Source organism: Rissa tridactyla, chromosome 2 (genome assembly GCF_028500815.1).
Source record: "Rissa tridactyla isolate bRisTri1 chromosome 2, bRisTri1.patW.cur.20221130, whole genome shotgun sequence".
NCBI classification, from domain to species: Eukaryota; Metazoa; Chordata; class Aves; order Charadriiformes; family Laridae; genus Rissa; species Rissa tridactyla.
This window is the reverse complement of record NC_071467.1, coordinates 37622431-37643528: the sequence shown is the minus strand read 5'-3', so window position 1 is coordinate 37643528 and position 21098 is coordinate 37622431. Positions and strand designations below refer to the sequence as shown.

At 39.5% G+C, this 21098-nt stretch overlaps 2 protein-coding genes across 2 annotated transcripts in view; both read left to right on the top strand.

The window, feature by feature from the left end:
• Window positions 1-9118, top strand: part of PREX2 (phosphatidylinositol-3,4,5-trisphosphate dependent Rac exchange factor 2) — a 186678-nt gene extending 177560 nt beyond the window's left edge. The window contains exon 41 of the mRNA XM_054192997.1: window positions 1736-9118. Coding sequence (XP_054048972.1) covers window positions 1736-1781 — 46 coding nt within the window. The 3' untranslated portion in view covers window positions 1782-9118. The remainder of the gene's footprint in view (window positions 1-1735) is intronic.
• A 7134-nt stretch (window positions 9119-16252) lies between these two features.
• Window positions 16253-21098, top strand: part of C2H8orf34 (chromosome 2 C8orf34 homolog) — a 187511-nt gene continuing 182665 nt past the window's right edge. Inside the window, exons 1-2 of the mRNA XM_054193000.1 lie at window positions 16253-16678; window positions 18792-18935. The gene's annotated coding sequence lies outside the window, so the exon portion shown is untranslated. The remainder of the gene's footprint in view (window positions 16679-18791; window positions 18936-21098) is intronic.

Here is a 21098-nt window from a genome sequence, read left to right as displayed (position 1 = left end):
CCCTGTTTATTTTTCTCTGCATACTTCTCTGTGTAAGGATCGGGCCATATTATTGTCTCGTTGGTATACAAATATGAGATATATGTGCATGGCTCCTAACATTGCTGTCTGCACAGTGTGACCTTAAATGCTCATCAGTCTGCCAGATGACAACGTGGAAGAGCCCAGGGATCTTCAGAACGCATTTTGGTGGAGGTTTGAAATCAGGTTTGCAATTGCCATTTGGCTGACAGAACTGCTGCTCCTTGTTCTTACCATCTGGAAACAACACTCTGCTTGCTAACCACTGCCACTGAGATCCTCGGAAAAGTTACTTAGCCCATGGCCATTCTGTGTTGTCAGTGTCCTACAGGTTTTAACTTCAAAGGGAAGTGAAGTCAGAGAACAGCAGCTGTCCTGCCCTGCTCTTGTGCAGCCACAGGATGTGTCTAGATGTTGAAGAGGCTTTAATGGGGGCAGCCATACATACCGTGCCTCACGTAATTTCAGTAGCAGAGTATCATGCCAAGAAGGCACCTTGAACTGTTTGGGGAGCCCAGCCACTTGTACAGATTTTTGTTTTCTGTGTTGATTTCTAGTGTGATTTTGAAATTGATGATTAGTTACAATGGAGTCATATAAATTAATGTGATGTTTGGCAGGCAAAGTTGCAAAATATATTTGGAAAACTCAGATACCCCGAGCATCCTAAATATCCCAAGCCAGCGGACGGTTCACCAGCCTGCCTGTAGCCAGACCTACCAAACCTGCTTTGGTATTTCAGTATCAGAGATTCTGATTGTCAGGTATTAACGCACATGCTGTGCCATTATCTCTTCATCTTTGGCTTCTGATGCTTTTTCTCCTTGCCATGCCGTACTCAGTCTCTTCTCTTTGCCATTCCTTCAATTATATACTTTCCCTGAGGAAAATATGTAATCTCCAAATGAGATCATGTCTGTTGCTGGTTCTAATTGCTGCGGTTGCAGGGGAGATACTGTATGCTGGACATAGAGAGCAGAGAGCCTGAGGTCGGAATGATTGCCCCCCTTTATTTTTCAGTATTCCTAACATTAGGGTAAAGTTTCAGACACTTGCTAGTGACCAAGTCCATGCGAAAGGGTTTAACAGAAATTCAAAAGCCTTTATAAATGGAGTCACTATTTCAGTCTGCGCTGAGGTAGTTATTTGAACCATATCTTACTGGTCTTGATTTCATACATGTAGCAGTGGTGGGGAGAGAGTCTGAAATCTTCGTGCTGGCGCGTCACATCACATGTCTGACATCTGCCTTAGGTTCTTCAAGCAGCACCAGTTTTATAGGGGACTGTGTTAGAGCGAGGTCTGACTCTGTGCCAAAACAAAACAAAACTGGAGGCAACTGCATTCACCAAGCAGCTTTTCCAATTTAGAAATTTGGAGCAACAACAGGTAATTGCATTAGCGGAGGCTTAGTAGAGACCTCCAGAAGGGGGTGTCTTCACTGCAGAAATATGAAAACTTCACTAAACTGGGATGTCTTTATAAGACTGCTTATAGATGTGTATTGTAATAATAACACTTTCAATGCAAACATTCATACTCATGAATAAGATGTTACTGTTTTTGTATCAATGTTATTAAACTGAATTCAGTACCTCTTGTTTTGCAGTGCAGGAAGACTTAATTTAAGTTTTTGTTCCTAAAATTTACCCATTTTGATAATGACTAAGCTCTCAGAATAACAATTCCTTTGGGTTTTTTTTGTCATTGTCAGATTATACAAGCTATGCCAGCCACCACCACCGGTTGGAGAAGAATGAGGAGGACTGCTTCAGAAAATAATCCGATAATGGCCTTTAGGATACGGGGACTGTATGACAAAATCTAACTGCACTATAGCAGTATGTGCCTGGGGCTTTGCTAAATAAAACAAACAAACAAACAAACAGCCTTTACTCAGGATAAAGAAAGAAATACCCTAAGTATTCTCCATTGGCATTGAAAAATGGCTTCCAAAAAGCATTTCTGGAATCTGTGCACTCCGGCCTTACACTAGTAGAACAGGAATCTTCCTTGGGAATTTTACACTGGAATCAGATTTATTTGATGTGTCTTGTTCAGCCACACAACAGGTATAGCCAGCAGCTTGAAAACAAATGTCTTGTTCAGAGAGAATGACTTCACTTGTCCGCTATACAGAATGTGTTTCTGTGGCAGGAATAAACACCTAGATAAACTAGGCTTGATAATGAGCATGAACTTCCTATAGAGCCCTTTGCACTGATAATCCCTTTTTTCCTGTCACCATCATAATTTCTCGGAACGATGACGCTACTGTTTCAAGGATATAATGTAAGTGAGGCTTAAAAATGGAAAACTCATCTCAGAATGGTGTTTAATGGCTGCAGGCAGACTGCTGCTATGAAGGTGTTAATCAGCTTGTAATCAGTAAACTCAGCCATGTCTTACGCAGTCTGTTGTCATACTTCTTTAGAAGGAATACCTAGATGGCATCTGAGGTGGAGTTTTGCCCTTTTTCAGTTGCCGTTATAATGAAGGAGAAGAAGCGTGAGTCTGATCTTCACCCATAGTTAGACTGAATTTCAGACTCTGCCTAAGGGATGTTTTGCATTATCGCGCCTCTGCATTTGAGAGTTTTCCAGAGTTGTGTATATTCTTGTATAGGACTATACTAGCGAAAGGCGAGGATGAGGCAGTTTTGCTGTGTTTAACTGGAAATGCCTGTGGTTTAAGTTGAAGCGTAGTTTGGGGGTTTGATGTTTTATGCTACCATTTCCTGTATTTTGTCAGAATGGTTTTGTATAGCGTTGCAGTTCTTTGGAGTTGGTAATTGTTATAGATTTATTCTGAAATTGTACTGAGTATTTAGAGGGCCCAGGGAAAACGTATCTGTGTTTGCTGTTCTTTTGTCCAAAAGAATTTTCAGTTAAATGCCCCCAAATGAGGTTTCATACGTGAACGCATTAAAACAAAAACTATATTCTGAAATAGTTCTACTTGTAGTGGTAGCTTTGCATTCCATTAGAGCAGGACATATACTGTCTGAATAAAATTTATTTTTTTGTACAACAGCGATCTATAGTTATGCTGTGCTGTAGCAATCAAACCTCACAACGTAATTGTTGCATATTATCTAATTATTTATGAAATCTTCAACAAATATATTAATCCACAATGAAATGAGAATTCAAAATGAGCTGCACTCTTACAGAGAGTGTTTTTTATATAGGATATCTAGGGGACTTGTTACTTTTCTCCAAAGGAGGAATTAGAGCTCCTACCTTTTTCAGTATTCTTAATGTTTTTACACAGACTTTAACTTTGCTAAGAAAATAAATATTTTTATATATCCACAGATATATATGTCGGCGCATATACGTGAGTTTCAATATGTATATATTTATGTAGTCATATCCATTACCAGTCCAACCTTAAATAGAGAACGTTTGCCTTATACTGTGACAAAGACATGCAATAACGAACACGTCAGTAACAATTTCTCCTTTGTGCTTTGAAGTTTACACTCTTTCATAGTTACTGGAAGCTGTGGGACTATAATCTTTTTGATTAAAAAACAAAACAAAACCAGAAAACAATGTTTTAACTCTCTAGGAACTTACTGTTTTTGTCTAGGATGACCTAATGCTTGTACATCAGAATGAGCCACGATTTCTATCATTGCTATTCTAGTCATAATCTCATACTTCTGGATGTGTTTTATTCAGAGAGGCAGTACTGCCTAGGGTAATTCCCGCTCCAGGCAAAAGCGCCAAAAACGTTTCAGTTTCTGCTTGTTCAGACATCGGGAGTACAGAGAAGCCGTAACCTCCTCATGCCAAGGATGGTGCCGGTGTCAGCCCCGGCTGCGAGCTCCCATCTTCCTGTGAGATTTGCCCACAGGAGTTTTGCTCTGAGGCAAGTCAGCTGTTAGATGCGCAGAGCTGCTAATCCTCTACAATATAGAATAACCTAGAGGACAAAATCTGTTGCATGCATACACGTTATTACAACTAGTCATCGCTATTTTTTTTTATTGCCTTGAAAATGGTAGGAGTGCAAATATGCCAAAATAGTCTCCCTGTATAGTACGGTAGCTGTCGAATTCATCTTGTTGTTGAAAGTAAGGGGTAATAGACGTTTGTTAACACAGAGGGACAAACACTTTCAAGCCAGTCACTGGACCAAATTCCTCAGCTAGCGTTTCATGGCTTGACCGCTTGATTTTGTATCGAATTTTTGGTTCTTTATGCCTTTTTTTCACCTCCAGAGTCAGTTTTCAAAAATTAATATAGCACTATGAGCTTCATTGGTGACCCATGCTGCAAAATAACATACCTATTTAGCCTGGCATCAAAGGGTCTGAGAAACTTAAGCCCTAGTTTTCTGGGATTACAAGTAGCACGTAAAGATAGGATTTCCACAGGGAACTGGGCATAAATGACCCACTGACTGTCTATGGAAAGTGGGTGCCTAATGTCTCAATTTCCTTCAAAAGCCAGTGTTTGCTTGAAACACTGTGCGGCTTTTCAAACGCCTTTTCTTGTCCCTCTGTTCTCAGAACACGTTCTAACACATCTGGCTTCTAAGAACATTAGATGGACATTTCAGAAGTCCATTCTTAAATTTATAGATTTACATTTTTGCATTATTAAAGCTCTTTATCTTGTTTGGTATCTGTAGAGGATGTATTTGTTCCTTATGCAAGGTGCACTTGCAGAGTAAAAAAAAAAAATCCATTCTCATCACAGTAGGTTCATCCTCTCATAAATTTTTAGACTTACAGGCGACAAGAAGAGATGACCAAGAGTGATGATTTACAAGAACTGTAACACCCACGGCTTGTTAAATCTTTGCTTCTACAGCAACAGATTATGCAGCCTGTTTTTACAACAATGTGTTGTACTGGTTTAGGGAAAGCATTCTGTGTGTTACTTTACTTTTTCATCCATGACAAGTGTAATTCTTCGGGGAATAAATTCAAGGATCTAGAGACATACGTTACCAAATACCGACTGCCATGATTCAGTGATAGTCTGTGGGGGATGTATAGGAGATTTAACAGCTCGGAAGGGAGGGTTAAGCGCCAAGGAACAGCTAAGTTGCCATAGGTTTCATGTTTGGAGAAAACTTACACTTTGATTTTAAGGTGGAGCTGATGATGTTGTCCTATCTTTGTAACCATCATCTATGAATGATAGGACGCTAAACAGTCTTTAATCTATGAAGTAAGCATTGATTCAGTCTAATTCCCCAAATTAAGTATTTTATAACACCTATTTTCCTTGTAGATTGTAAATTAATACAAAACCATCTATGTTCTGGTTTCTAGAAGTCAAACGTTTTTGTATTTAGGGATCCATTTTAAAGTAAATATTCCTGCTATCAGCTGAACCAACCAACCACTTTTACGTCCATTGAGATAGTTGCAATCTTCAGGGGCACTTTAGATAGCTTTCAGTGGGTTTTAGCAAGTGCATCAGTATTTTGTTTGGGTTTTATTTGTTTGTTTTAATGTAATCAGTAGTGGTCAGAACTGCTTTTCTACTGTTTTAGAGACAAAACAATTAAACTTAAGTTGACGAGGATTTATCGTAATCATACTTCATTTCATTGGTTAGAATCCCCTAATGGAAAAAAAATGAACCAGTTTTATTGATCTGTTTTTAGCCAGAGAAATTCACAAGCAAACAAGTGACTTTTCTGTTTTATTAATTCATTGTCGGATGTAGTGTGTGTGTATGTGTGTGTGTATATATATATATATATATATATATATATAAAATTGACAATTGCCTGAATGTGAGTATACACATCATGGTTAAGCATGATACTCAGAAAATTATCTTTCATTTATTTTCATTTAAGTTGTGGAATCGGTAACTGTAGTATATATACATATTGTTCCATACTCGTTACTTCACAGCTACTTCATGGATATGGCTGCCAGCATTTTACGCATATTTTGCACCATTTTTGTTTAACATTATGAAGAGAGTTTCTCAAGCTAATGCATTGCCTTATGTATTTTATCTCTGTACTTGTTGATAAATGCAGGTAGTGCTTTTCTAATTGTACTCCAGCAGTACACTGGCATTGGTAAATGAGATGCACAGTACATACCTGTCTCAGGATACCTGGATTTTTCAGCATTAGGTTTTGAAGTATAAAAAGATACTGAACTCATATTTTTGTATGCTGACACTTATGTAGGGTTTTTTTATATATACTGTATATATCAATCAAGTTTTCCTAAAGAAAACGTATTATTTGGAATGTTTCCCTTCTCCTGCTAGAAGACGTGGGGTTATGTTTTCTTGTTATGGATGTATAAATGAATATACAGCATGCACAGTCATGCAGATGTTAACACCGGCGAGAAGTTTCAGATTGTCCAGAGGCCAATCAAGTAGGCATTTCTTACGTTCTTCTCCAGAAATAACATCTCCATGCTAGAAATCCTGTATGGCTAGAATGGAACTACTTTAGAAACAATTTTTGCTTCAGTTTGAAAGTCCAATGGAGTGTTCGAAGTAGCCGGGACATTTCTGCAAGTACTTCAGTTTGGACTTCCATGGGAACATCCGCAACATCTTTTGTATGTGTGTGTGTCCTGTCCGTACCATGCGCCAGATTTAAGAGACTAAGCAGCCTTATTAACTTTTTAACACCCTGTATATAGTGTACGTATTTGGTTATACTTGTGTTACCCTTTAAAAATGAACTTAATTTCTGCATTGAGTATTGCACACGTTTTTCAAATGAAGAATATATTGTCTCATTAAGCACAAGAGAGAATTACTGCTTTGAAATATTATGTATAAGTACAGCCATACACAGAATCTCTCCGTGAGCTTTTGTTTGAAAACCGTCAAACTAGCAGCTCTGTGGGTAGTTGAGTTTGTTAGAAGTAACCTTAGGAATTTAATGTTAAATATCCTTGAAACATGGATTTAAATGACTTTTCCCATTTTTGTAAAGCGCCTGTGTAGCATATATAGCAGTTGCCATGTTGATTATGGGTTAAACTAATACTGTGTACTTTTAGATCTAGGGTTTATTTTTTTAGTCCACGTATTAAAGACTGGAAAGGTAACAATGTATTACAAAATGTCAGACAGCAATAAAACCATTCATAATATGGCCACTGCAAATCTCTTTATTTGTAAGCAATACAGAAGTTTTGGGGAGTTTGTGGGGGGGGTCTTTAACCTTTTCAGTATGTCTGCTCTAGGAATTCTGCTGCAGGAGAATAGAAATTAAACTTCCAGAAATGTATGTTTGCAAAAGGAATCTCTTGTTGAGAATCCAGGCCCAGTCTAGGTTCATTGCTGACAGTTAAACTATGTCTTTATCACCAAGTGGAAAACTGAAGCCTGCATGAGCAGTAGTCCCTGGCTGTGGGCAGCCGTATTTTGTGAAGGCTGGAAGAAGGGAGACAGGCATGAAAATCCCTTTCTGGCCCCATGGTGCTATTACTGACCCACAAAGGTCCGAAACAGCCACGGTTTCTGGCATCCCCTTGTCTGAAGTATGAAGTGGTCGTCATCTCTTTACTGCTGTGCATGAGGAGAATCTGATGAGCGTAATGCGGGGTGTTGTACTCCCTGCGCTAAAGAAACTCCTACAAATGACTGATCCTTTAGAGGGACTGGGAACTTGCTTGTAGCTACTGCTGAGATGCCAGGGATTTGAGGAGGTGCACTGAATGTTTCATAGGACTGAAAGCCGATGAAGTATTAGACCCTCCTGAGCAGTTATCTCTATTTGAAAGAAGTTTTGATTTCTACATGGTTGTGATCAAGATCAAAAAGCACCAGTGTGGGCAGGACCAAAAGCAACTACAACGGTTTTGTAAAATCCCTTTTGTTTTCCGTGTTCTTCTAGCAGGGAGGAGGGTGAGGACGAAAGTTTTTCTGGATAGCTAGACTTCAACAGATAGATATTTACTTTTTTTTAATTTCTTTTTTTTCTATCATAAGTATTCCTCTCTCCATAATTTTGTGAAGGAAGGCAGTATGGAATTTTGGGTTAGTATTAAGAAGCAGAAGGGACCAGATCATTTCAAATATGGCCTGCTTTTCTACCAACTTTTTTTCAGTGCTCCTCGTTTCTGTGGTCTTGACCAGCGGCCACGTATACATCAGAAATAAAGTCCAAAGAATCACAAATTGCTTTCTTGATCAGTGTACACAATAGGAATAAATAGTACTTTGAAACAACTTCTGAGAAAGATGTCAGTTATACCACGGTAGCACTTGGCTGTTGTCCAGTAATTTCTCATTTTCATGAGGAAGTACTGCTGTCATCATGATTGGAAAGTCAAAATGTCTGCAAAGGGACTTGCTACACTGGCATGTCAGAGGTCAGATGAGGCACAGCGTGAGTCCACGATTCGAAACAGATAATGTATCTGTGCCTCACGTCAAAGTATGTGTCAGCTAATCTTTGGAAGTTAAGACAGACACTTCCTTTTAAATGTTACTCATAAACTTACTTTTACTATGTATTTGCCTTTTTTTTATTATTTTTACGGCTCATTATGTCTTGCAGAAACAGGATAGATGATGCTCATACTTTGCTTATACTAATGAAGTGGAATTGCTAACAATTACTTCATTTTTGCTTGGAGAAATATTAATTCTCTGAAACTGCTTTCCCAGAGAGTACTCGATTCTCCCTGCCCCATTTCTGCATACATTTTCTTCTGTTGACCTGCATGGGTCCTGAGGGCACTAACAATCCCTAATTGCCCCAACCAGACTCACCCATGCAGCTGTTGGCCACGGCCCTGGGCCCTGATCTTGGCTCCAGCCTCATCTCCCGGTTGGACCTTGAAACCTGTGCTACGGGTAGCTTTGTCTTTAGTCTCATCTTCTGCTGTTTCTGGATGGACCCTGCACCCGATTCAATATTTCATCTTGTCTGATGATCCCTGGATGTCAGCAGAGCCTGTTGTCACCCTGGTCTTGCCAGGGGGAGGCCACTGGGCTGTGTTCACCCACGGGTCCTGGCTTGTCCTCCCTTGGGGAGTGGACCCGCGCTTGCTGCTCCCTGAGAGGAACATCCAGTGCTGGTACAGGTTCTGCCACATCTAACATACTACTGGCTTGTGTTGCATTAAAGCAGATTCATGGATTAGCGTGCTGTTGTGGGGAAAAATGCCCATTTCCAGTCACAATGCAGAGGGGAGGTCTCTTCCATTGGTTTTAATCTTGGGACTAAGGGTAGCATCTAAAATCCTATATAGCCCTAATTTGGCGAAAAGATTTGGAAATGCGTCTCCAGAACCTGACAGGACCGGGGTGGGGGGAGAGTGGGGAAGATACTGGTTACTGAGAAAGAGTGCAAGACAAGACAAGTGCTGAGCAGTGTCAACAGAGCAATGAAATATCCTGAAGATCTGACTTCAATTTTTCCAAGTATTTAGTGCAGTTGATATGTTATTAAACAACTGCGTCCTTTTGAGAAGACTTAATGTAAATTCTTACGATTTTGACTTATATCCAGAATTTTTAAAAGTTCTAGGTTTTAGCTAGTCATGTTTTGTTCTTGTTATTTAGATTTCTTTATCAGGGCAGGAGGGATTTTAACATCCAGAATAAATAATTGGTGTCTTTCCTTGTGAAGCATAACAGCCTCTAAAAGTAGGAGGAAATTGTACTGGATGTATTCTGGGAACATAATCAAATATAAGGAACACCAATAGGTTTTGATTCTGCTTTCATTTAAATGAATAACCAAATTTTCATCGACTACAGAGAATGAATCCATAATACTGGGGCTATTATGCCAGAACCGGACTAGCTTGAATGCTTGTCAACGTGTTTAGGTCACCTAATTAATGGAACTATTCATGTCTCAAGACAGAAAGCTTGCCTGGAAATGAGAAGCAGACCACATGTAATCAATGAGGTTTTGTCATCAACCAGCCATACAGTAGGTCTAATCAAACCAATACAGGGCACGATTGCGAGCAAATGAACATCAGTACTGCATTAACTAAAGTCAGTGCATCATCCTGAAAGTTAATGACAAAGTATCACCCAGATGATGAGAGAAATAATGCGTGATCCCAAACAGTGCTACTGCCTCGTATTGTAATACATCTCCAAGTACGTTGAGTGACAGTTGACGTCAAATTTAAGACAAAGTAAAGCTTGATTCAATGTTTAGCAATAATTAGATGCCGTTCTGAAATAGGAAAATACATAAAGCTTTCATCTATTAAGAAGTAGGGTAGGTGTTTGGAATTTTGTCAACACACCCTAGAAAATTGGTAGCTTGGGAAACATAGGGAAATAAGTATAATCATGTGCCAATTTTAAAGGACATCTGTGGGCCAGATACAGACAGAACAGACAGTAGGCTTTCATTTCTGGACTAGTTCCCGTGACTTTGAGAGAAAGCATTAATATTTAAAACTATAGTGTGGGACTAAACTACATTATCTGGATACTCATCACCCAACAGTCATGAGAAGAAAGAGAAATTCTTTTAATCTTAACCTTGTCTTTATAGAAACACAAATTCCCTACCTAATCATAGCTTCTATTTTTATTTCTAATGTGAGAAATAATCAGTGTCTCTCTACGGTCCTCGGTAACAAAACTGTTAAATGGGATTTTAAGACTTCATCCCCCTTTTTTTTTTCCTCTTGCATTTAATAAACTCATCTGTTCATGCCAGGTGAGATGCCTTTCAGAGGAACAGTAGAAGTTAAAATTCCAGTCACATAGAAGTTATGGGCCTCTTGTGCTTTCAAAACCTCTCTTGAAGATCATGGTCCGTTTGGAGCTTCCTGCAGGTGCACTTGTGCCAGTGGTGAGCAGTCGGGCAAAGAGAAGACTCTGAGGATGGAGCAGTGACCAGAGTGCTTTCTCTCGAGATTGTGGTAAAAATGCACTCTGTTTTCATTGGACTTTAGCTGTGATCTAAACGAGCTTATAACAAAAAATGCAGGTCAGTATAGTGAAAGCAGAATATGAGCCTTACTGATGGCCTTTCATATATCTGACTGCTAGAAAAACAGGAAATAGATATTCTGTACCACTTAGAATAAATGTGGGACACCTGCTTATATATGCTTTAGAATGGTAATAAAGTTTGAATGAGAAGGGGAGAAAGAACAGTGGAAATCCCTAGTTTGTCCCTAGGTATCCTTAATATTTAAATTTGCTTTAGGCCACATTAGATCAAAAGAATGAGGTCGTATCCCTCATTATAATCAGGATTTCAATAAAATTCAAAGCGGGTCAAAATTTTCTCCGAAGAAGTAAAAAAACTGATGTAAAGTGAGGAACTCATTCTGCTGTTCTTCCACTCTCCAAGTGCTATTTCCCTGTTCCCAAACACCAATAACCCCTGTGAATGTTCCTTAGAGTGGAGTCAACGGGGAGGCCAAAGAATAAACCAGCACGGAAAACGGACTCTGCTCATGTTCAAAGGAAACAAAATCACAAGTGCCGAAGGCTTTTCAAATGTGCTGAGCCACAACCATTTTCTGGTTCGTGCAGCGTTGGTCTCATGTATTTCACTGAGCAGGGCTGTTGGTGCAGTGCAGAAATACGAACTCTGCCCGATTATTTTGAAGTTGTGATACGTCGAAGTAGCTCTGCTTTGAATAAGGTGAGTGATATGGAAGAAATGCGATTCCTCTTCTTGTGAAATTTGCTGTTTGGATCACGTATAGGACTCGTCAAATATGCTGCTCTGGGAATTAAGACTTTTTGTCAACCTGGATCTAAACAGTCTGCTGAAAAATAATCTGCTATCTGCATCTTGAAGTGATTGTAGTTGTGTAGTGTTTCAGCTACTGGCTAAGAGTGTGAAGATTTGGGAGGACAGACCAGAGATGAGGTTTGTCTGTCTTGAACTCTTGTCAGTCCAGTGCATCTTGTGTAGCTCCAGCAGCACAGATAAAGAATCACTCCTCTTCTGCAGCGCAGCCACAGGCTACTGCTGCGCAGCCTTGGGACGTTCAACTGTTCTCAAGCAGAGGAAAGTATGGTGTTTCGTTTGGACTAAAAACTTCTGATTGCCAGGCCAAAAACTCTGAGATATTTATTGTGGCTCAGTCTTGATTGTGTTAGATGTTATAAACGTATATGCTTTGGATCAGGCCTGCTTTGTTTCCAGATCCTGGAGGGACTTAGATGAGAGCTAGGCTCTGGCCTCCATTTGCCTTTCAGCCCTAGGTGGACCCAGAGCAGAGCAACGGTCACTCAAGGGATTTTTTCCTCCAGAAGGGAGGCATCTGGAGAGTTTAGGCAGACTTAGAAGCCATTTTGAGTAACATCTTTGGACTTAATGATTGATAGCTTGGTATAGGTACTAAAGTTGTGGTTATCAAAAAGTAAAATCAGAAATTATGTCATAATTTTCAAAAGAAACTCAGGGCTGGGTTACCAGAAAATATATATGTATTTTTTTTTCAACTGGCGTTAAGATATGTATCAAAGGAATTAATCCAGCTTTGGACTTGGATTCTGAAATGCAACCTGGCTTCTATTCGTTTAGTCACTGGTGTCAACAAATGCTAAGTGTCCAGGTAGATCAATCACTTCTGAGAACAGAACTAACGCTCCTGTTCCATTAGCCAGCTCTGATAATTTTACAGTGAACACCTAAATTCTTCTGACTTATGGCAAGAAAAGTCTTAAACCCCTTTTATGAAACATTTGTATTTGGATACCTAATCATGAAGACAACCACTTGTGAAGTTTTTTGAAGCCTCGTCCAAATTATTTCCATGGCAGTTAGGCATCAAAATGCTTTTCAAAATCCCACCAGGCTATCTGCACCATTTGTAAAGAGGTAGCTTTAAAAGTCTCATCCAGATGCATATAAAATATAAGATGAAGGAGGTAATATTCATGCTGTCATAACCTTCCTTCAGAACAGAAGTGCAGTACCAATTCTTATAAACAGACTGGATATTTCATTTATGATTTTCCAGTCATAAGAGCAGTGCACATATTTTCATACTCACATGAAGTTCCAGTATTTAATATTGTCAAAGCAACAGCCTTTCACTTGTAGGCAATTCACCATGTATTTGTCTAATTTGTCTTGAGTCATTGCTTTAGAGACCTTTCCCCGTAACTGCTAATCCCAGTGTACGGAAAGTTACATTTAAATCCTTACTGGCAAAATGATCAGTTATTCAGAGATTCTGGCTCATGTTCAGACCTTCCTCTAACCTCCTTTCCAAATGTCCTTGAATATATGTATGTCTCGGCTAACCACCTAATGACAGGCTCTCTGGCTGGCTCCCACCCACTGCGAACCTTATCACTCATGTTGTATTTGTATGACCACGGCTTCTCAGATATCTCAACTATCCAAAGATTTTTAACAATTGTGCATAATCTGTAAGATCAGAACTCAAGTGAGTCAGTGTTTCTGTTGAAACAGCAGGGATAGAACTAATCTCCAACATGTATTCCTTGAGGATAATAAAAGGCACTATAATAATCTTCAAGGACTGTTATACAGTCATCATATTCATGCTGGTGTTCGGTCCTCTAGGTACCACATCTTTCCTAGATCCATGTGGAAATGTTATATATAGTCTCCCTGTCTTGTTGCAGGACTGTAACTAAGTTAGGAAAGGAGGATAGTTCATGACCATGGCAAGGAATTAAGAAGTCTTGGATCAGTTTCCAATCACTAATATGCATTTAAGTATTTACTTAAGGTAAATACTTCATGCATGGAATCTTTTCTGCTTCAGTATCTGTAAAACGTGAATAATACTATTCCTTCAACCTTTAAGGTCTTTCTATTTCTGTCCTCTCTTTCTCTATATAAAAGCATGCAAACGCTGCTTACAAGCATCTGTAGCCAAGTTTTGATCCTCTTAATGCCAACCAACCTTTAAAGTCATGATACTTGCACCGGTAAAAGTCCATAGTCAACTGCCTGCCTGCCTTCCTGCCTGCCTGCTTCGTGGCATCCCCCGCACTATGCAAGTCTCTATCATTGTGCAGTAAATGATTTAGCCTCTTTGGAAACACAAAGTAGATATTGCCCTGCATATTTCTCTAGAAGGAGTTTTCTTAGAACACCCATGTCAGATCAGAGCTCACACACAACCTTGAGAGTGAGGCGGTATAGTCAGGTCATCCTTCAGCAGTTAGGGAGTCCAGCCCACCTGTGTTTATTGATTTTACTAGCAGTGAAGCACTATATACAGTTACATGAAGGTTAGAGAGGAAAATCCGTGTCCTCTGGGCTTTCTGGAGAATTGATAACTTTTCAGAAGCACCAACTGAGAGGGGGGGTGCACTGCTGAGTCATTCAGTTCTTCTGGCAGAAGCTTCCAGGAACAGCTGAACCTTAATTATTTCACCACATAACTACAGATTATTCCCATAATAAGGGCTTACATAGGCCAGACGTGCCAAGTCAGGCCCTTGTCAATACTCTTCAGGCTAACGATTAGGGTGGTATTTCTTCTGAAGCTATCAGAATAGAAGCTATGCAATTTGCCGAGCCTATAATTCTGCTGGTGATAATGAGCTCTGCTTTGCCCTCCATGTTCTAACAAATGGGTCGTTTGCAACAAAATATGTTCAGCAATATTTCTGTATTCTGTCTACCCAGTGAGCAAGACAAGTGAAGTTTCGCATCAGCGTATTAATTATTTATCATATTCTCATTCTTTAAGCACACAGAATCTTTTGTTTGCAAGTGCCTCCAAATTATCTAACTCGGTGAGGAAGAAGAGAGCAGCTGAGGAGGAGGGGGAGATAAATAAGCTGGTAAGATGAGTAAGCTCATTACACAGAGGCTATGCCCAAAACCCAGTAACATTAATGGCAAACCCTCTTTTGGCCTCAGGTGGCTTTGAAGGAGCCTTCATTTGAACGAGACGATGAGAGAAAGCTCTCGCACTCCTACAGATGAAGCTAAAAGAATAATCAGCATGGCAGTATAAAACATTTCAAAGTTGAGTTTTCACATTACGTGGGGGTTGGAAGCTGGGCGAGTACACAGAGCATTGTATATTCAGGAAAAATACAGACTCTAATCTACGACGTATATTTCATGGAGGAAAAACAAGTATGGAAGAATTAGAGCAACAGGTTCATCTTTCATACATCCATAGATTTGAATAGGTTTTGGATTGCATTCAGGGTGATTTTTTTGGTCATAAACTTTGCTCAGATAACGACATAATTTTGTAGTCTCATTACGACTTGGGCTGAGTAAGTTGTGTAAATTGTAATTTTGTAATTCTGCAAAGGCGGCTATGGAGGCTTTAGCCATTGATATTGCTCAGAAGCTATATTAAACATACAGAGTTGATTGCCATAGTGTTGTTAATGCCTACGATCATAAGAAAAGAAAATGTGTTTCAGACTTTCTGCCATTTTTTGTTGGTGGCGAGTATTTTGAAGAGCCCTTGAGGATGCTTAATGCGCAGAAGCGTCTCCCAGGCTCAGGTGGCCAAACTGACAGTCGTTTAAATTTAGATTTGACTGAGCCTTAAAATGCTTGATTGCTCTAATTTTTTGGGAAAAAATGTCTCTAGGATGTGTACCTGGAACCAAGCATTCTTTCTACTTTTTAGTTATTTAGGGTTCTTTATATGCACACACTGTGTCACTGTGTATGTATAAAAGTTGTGAAACAGGAAAAAAAGTTTCATGCTGAATCCCAAAGAAAGATTATTCAGGATAGGAATCAGTAAAAGGACTATATTGCCAATATGCATTTGCTTTTATGTCACTGCAGAATAATTACTGGGAAATGCATTAATGCATTAGTTACCTCCTAATTTCCAATTTAAAAAAAAAACATCCAGAGACTATAAATTTGATGCTCTTAGGGCTGTTTAACTTCGTTCTTCCTGAAATTTCCTTGACATGTCTCTTTGGTATCCAAAGACAGAAAAATTTGGCAATTAATTTTGAACAGTTCTTCAGCACTGGCAATGAGAAAAGTGAGGTAGAAGGACATGTGTCTGAAGAAACAATATATTTGTAAAACATAAAACCACCCAAGGCCTCCCCCCAGCACTTAGGTAGAAAATTCTATATGATTGGATTACCGTAAGCAAAAGCAAATGAAGCACCATAGAAATGTGAAGAATAGGGAGCTTCTGGGTACTGAATGAAACTTTAATTCCAGGAAGAGGGGATGTCTGCTTTGCTGATATGTTTTCTTTTATTTTTATTCCCGCTGGAATTTATGCAACACCAAATAGCTTTATCTCCTATGGAAAAAAAACCCCACAACTTTTTTTTTTTCTGTGATAAAGAAGATATTAAGAATCTCCTTAGGAGAGAAGGACTATTGACTACTGAAATATTTGAATTATTAAGTACCTGGGACTGAAAATACTAAAATCATAGGACTAGTATTGATCATTTGGAGTGAACTCCTTTACTTTTAGCGGAGCATTTAAAATATCAAGGGTCACCCCTCCAAGGAAAAATATTAAAGATGCTTTTTCATTGTTGCACAGTATTTTTGAAAGTCTCAGATATGTCTGCTCCTAAAGATTCTATGCTCTGAAGGATGTTTCAGGGCTCAAATCTCAAGCTTAAATTAAAGCAAACACAGGGATAAAAATCTACTACTTCTTACCATTTTCCATTTCAATGCTTGCAAAAGGAAGTCATTCCAATGGAAGCAGCTGAGCTGTCGCGTCTCCTTATCCCTAGAGGAGTTTGGAGGGAAGCATGTTCAAGTAAGTGGCACTAGCTTAAATTTCTTGCTACCTATCTCAGAAACATCTCAGGAATGGCATTTTATACGCAATGAAAAGGCTGAAAAATCATTGTGATTTGTCAGTTGAGAAGACCTGCTAAGCAATTACATAAAGCTGTAAGATGGAAAGTCCATCAGTTGTTCCAGTTTTTCAGACTCCATTTGGGAGTGTCTCTGAGAGCTGAACATTGGTTAATGAAAACTAGAGCTTTGTTCTTTGCAGTAAGCACAGCTATGTTCATCTGAATTAGATTGGTGTTATGGCCTTTGGAAAGGAAAAAGAAAAAAGTGCATTTGGAGCCTCAATAGACCAGAAGTTCCAGAGGCATAAACACCATCCTCATATGGATCTGCCTCTTGTTCTGTTTGCAATATAAATGTTAGCAAAGATGTTTCTGTTTGGCTGCATTGAAACAGTGGAGAAAGGGTAGTTAAAGACTAGGTGTGTTTGGCTCTGACTGACTCACTGATGCCTCAAGTAACTTCAATTTTATTCCACCTTTTTGAAATACCAGTGATGGTACTTATCCAGAATGTCAAGTTGTTTCTTTCGGATGGAAGTTATGAAACAGAACTAAATCTGGATTTCAGCATGGTCCAAAGCTCTTACTGGGCGCAGAAGTACTACACATGGTTTTGCAGGTCTAAATCGAGCACTGGATCAAAAGCTACTTAAGCCTTGAGTGAAGAATGATAAGATTTAGGCCCCTGAATGCTGAAGTTATTTTTGAAAACAGGACGTATCAGCTGAGTCAGTGAGTCTTTGCAGTGCTGTGTTTTAAGGAGTCCAGAATATTTTACTATAAGCCTTCACGTTTAGGCCTGTAGCAAAAAAGCTTCTGAGGAAGGGCTTTATGTAGCATGATGGCTACAAATATCAAAGCAAGCTACAACTATTTCTACAAGATTTTTCTGGCAAAATGAGGCACTGTCAATATCACATCTTGCATCTGTGTTCTGCTACGTGTAATGTAAAAAACATTTTGAAAGCTCTTACTGTAAAGGCTTTTTTGCCAGACAGGAGGTAGAATTTCCTTTGAAATTACAAAATACTCTAGTATTTCGTAAGATCTGTGACACTGACAAGACAGAGAAGATTCATATTTTGTACTTAAGCAGAAGCTGCTTGGAAGTTTCCTTTTCTAAAAAAAGATACATAGCAGTAGAAAAAATGATGCTTATGCAGTTTTATTATGCGTGATACTCTTTTCTGAAGCAACTCCATAGGCTCCAGAGGTCTTACGTGACAGCAATAGTTTACGCAGATTTTACCAAGATCCCGGTGTGTTTACTGAGGCAGACAGTTCCATCTTGGTGAAACGCTGAACATGAAAAAATAAGGCTTATCAGCTCATTGAGCGACTTCAAAATTCAATTGGTACAGGAAGAAACTTTTTAAAAGTAATGTAATTAAACCATTTTAAAAATAAAGAAGTGCAATAGAAGAACAAATCCAAATAATGAAGCCTGCTATCAAGCAATCACAGAAACTCATCCTCCCCTCCAAAATAAGATTTTTCTAGAACAAGCCTCAATAAGCAGTTGTTGCATTGATTTCTATAAAGGACAGCACTATAGAGAACAGTGTATCATGTAAAAAAATCAGCCCTGACTTTTTTTTTTTAAGATATTGCCAAACTTATTTCCATGCCTTCTACAAACCTTTCGTGAAGCAAACTGCCTCCTTGTATGTTTGAAGTCAACGGTGGGACAGAATAAAACTAGGATGAAAGCTGGCTCTGACAAACTTACAAACAATGAAAACACTTTTATAAAGTGTTTTGCTTTGTTTTGGATATTGTTTTTCATTTTTAAACGCCTCAGCATTTTCAAACTTTACTTGACTTTATATGACAGTTAAGTGATGGGAGTCTTCAAATAAGGCTTTGAAAACCTATACTTTAAGTTCCATACCTTAAGGCTTTGATGCAAGTCGTATCTTCCAATGAATGAACCCACCCCAGCCATGCTCATAAGAGCTGCAAAACTAGAATACTGGTTTCTTAAGCAGCCGGTACGTGCAGTAATACAGAATATCATGCATTCCCAGAAATAAGAAAGAATGGGAATTCTTCATATCTTTCCTTTTCCAGGAACAAGTGGAGAAAAGGAGAAGACTTCAGCTGCAGACAAACCAAACATCAGGCCCAGGATTGTGAAGTTCAGATTGTCCACGCAGTGAGCACTGGAGATCACTGGAGATCACTGGAGCAAATCCACAGTCAGACTCACTGAAGGTATGGGCCTGCCATAGCACAGTGTGGCCACAGAGGCAATGACTACCAGAGAAGCTCTGTAAAGAACATAAGGGCAAGAGGTGAGGGACGTTGGAACAAGTCTAACAATTCTTCTGGGAGCTTATTAGTTTTTCTCTCAGTTCAGTGATGGCAAATGCAAAATCCTTTACCTGGAGCAGCAGTACAGGCTGTGGTAACTAATTGGGTAGGTGACAGCTCTGCAGCCAAGGGCCTGGGGACTGTAGTGATGAAGCTGGTAATGAGTCAGCAGTTGCAATGAAAGCCAACCACATACAGGGCTATATTAGAGTGTAAATAGCAGATCAAGTGAAGTGAGTAATTGCACCTACTTAGCACTCAGGAGACCACAGCCGGAATACTCTGTCCAGTTTCAAACCCTTCCCTCATCCCAGTACAAGAGATGTCTACAAACCATAGAGTGTGCAGCAGAGGGAAGACAGGGTTAGAGGACATGGCACACGAGGTGAGGTTGAAGGATCTGGGCTTGCTCAGCCAGGAGAAAAGGGGGTTGCAGAAACAAAGCCAGATTCTTCTGACAATAGCAGAGCTGAAGCAAAAGCACAAGAGAAAATAAGGGAAATGCAGCATGACCAGTGTTGAGAGTAAGAACATTTGTCACCTTAAGCACTGGCATAGTTTGCCCCAGACAGACTGTGAAATCTATCCTCATCCTTGGAGATTTTGAACACTCAGCTGGAAAACGCCCTAAGCAATCTGATCTAACTTTGAAGTTAGCATGGCTTTCATGTCCCCTCTGACCTAAATTACTCTGGCTGCTGAATCAATTGCCACTAGATAAAGGCCTCAGCCACCAGCATGTTCCTTCCAGACACGCTGACCCCAGACTGGTTACCAGCTAATCAGTACCAGCTGATTAGACTCCACAGGCTTCCTGAAGGTGCTAGATGTGGTGAGCCATATTCTCAAATATGACTGTCTGCCTCTGAAAATTCTGGACAGGCTTCCTGGTCATGCCAGGAGTGTTGAACCATGTGTCTTCAACACATGGCATGGATCTTCTACACTGAACCTTCCTCTTCGTTACAGGGAGCCTGGCTAGAATGGTGTCAAACAGTCCAGTGGTCAAAGACCTGAGCTGTTGATGGAAATGTCTCCTCTATGCACAGCCAGTTTTCAAACATCAGTTCTTGCAGATAGTTGACTATCTACATAGCAATTGCTCATGTTATGCAATGCTGGAGGCTAGGGAAAGCCAGATACACTTCAGATGGCATAGACTCTTGAGCAGGAGGAACAAGAGGGGCAACAGCAGGCAGCAATTACTGATGAACTGAAGTTGGTAGCTGTGGATACCTCTGGCTGTGTCTACCACATGATGTTTCACCAGGTGTCACACGAGAAGCCTCTGTGCAGGTGTGAAGAGATGCAAGTGGTATGCCAAGCTGCACTGCAGCTACTCAGCAGAGCGGCTGACATCGGTGTGCTCAGGAAAGCACTAGTCTTGAACTTGACCTTAACATAAGTAGTTGGCCTCTTCACATTTTATGGATCTCAGAGATAATGGAGTCACATATTTACGGTTCTTTACATGCCAAGAACATGATTACATACCACTTATCCAATTATTACTATTGACTTCAACTGTGTGGTGGATGTGTTAGTAATTTCATTACACTGTCCAATGAAAGTCAAAGAAAGATAAAGATTGAATGCTTCATCACTTTGGATAAAACTATTCAATGACAAAATACATCAGAAAGGTGAACACTACTTTGAAAATAGTAACACATTTTCAGTCCTTCTCAAATAGCCCTGGACACCTGCATGGGAGTTAAGAGATTTCGTTTTATGTAGTAAAGGGACTTAGAAAAAGCATAAAAAAGAACAAAAGTAGGAGGAACAGGAAAACCCAGACTGCTAAGTACAGTCAAGTGCCATTAAATAATTGCCTACAGTAGTTACTTGAACCATGAATATAACATGACTTTTTGACTAAGTCAGAACTTCTTTACTATAACAAAAAGTTTCAATCCAAGAATGTATCAAGAAAAGGACTGTAACTCATCTTCTAAGTTTTAGGGCCTGGATGTGAGATGGAGAACAGAATCCTAAAACAGAGTTTTAAAAGAAGATAAGGTATGCATATAAATATTAAAAGGAAAAATATTTGAATATTTAGTT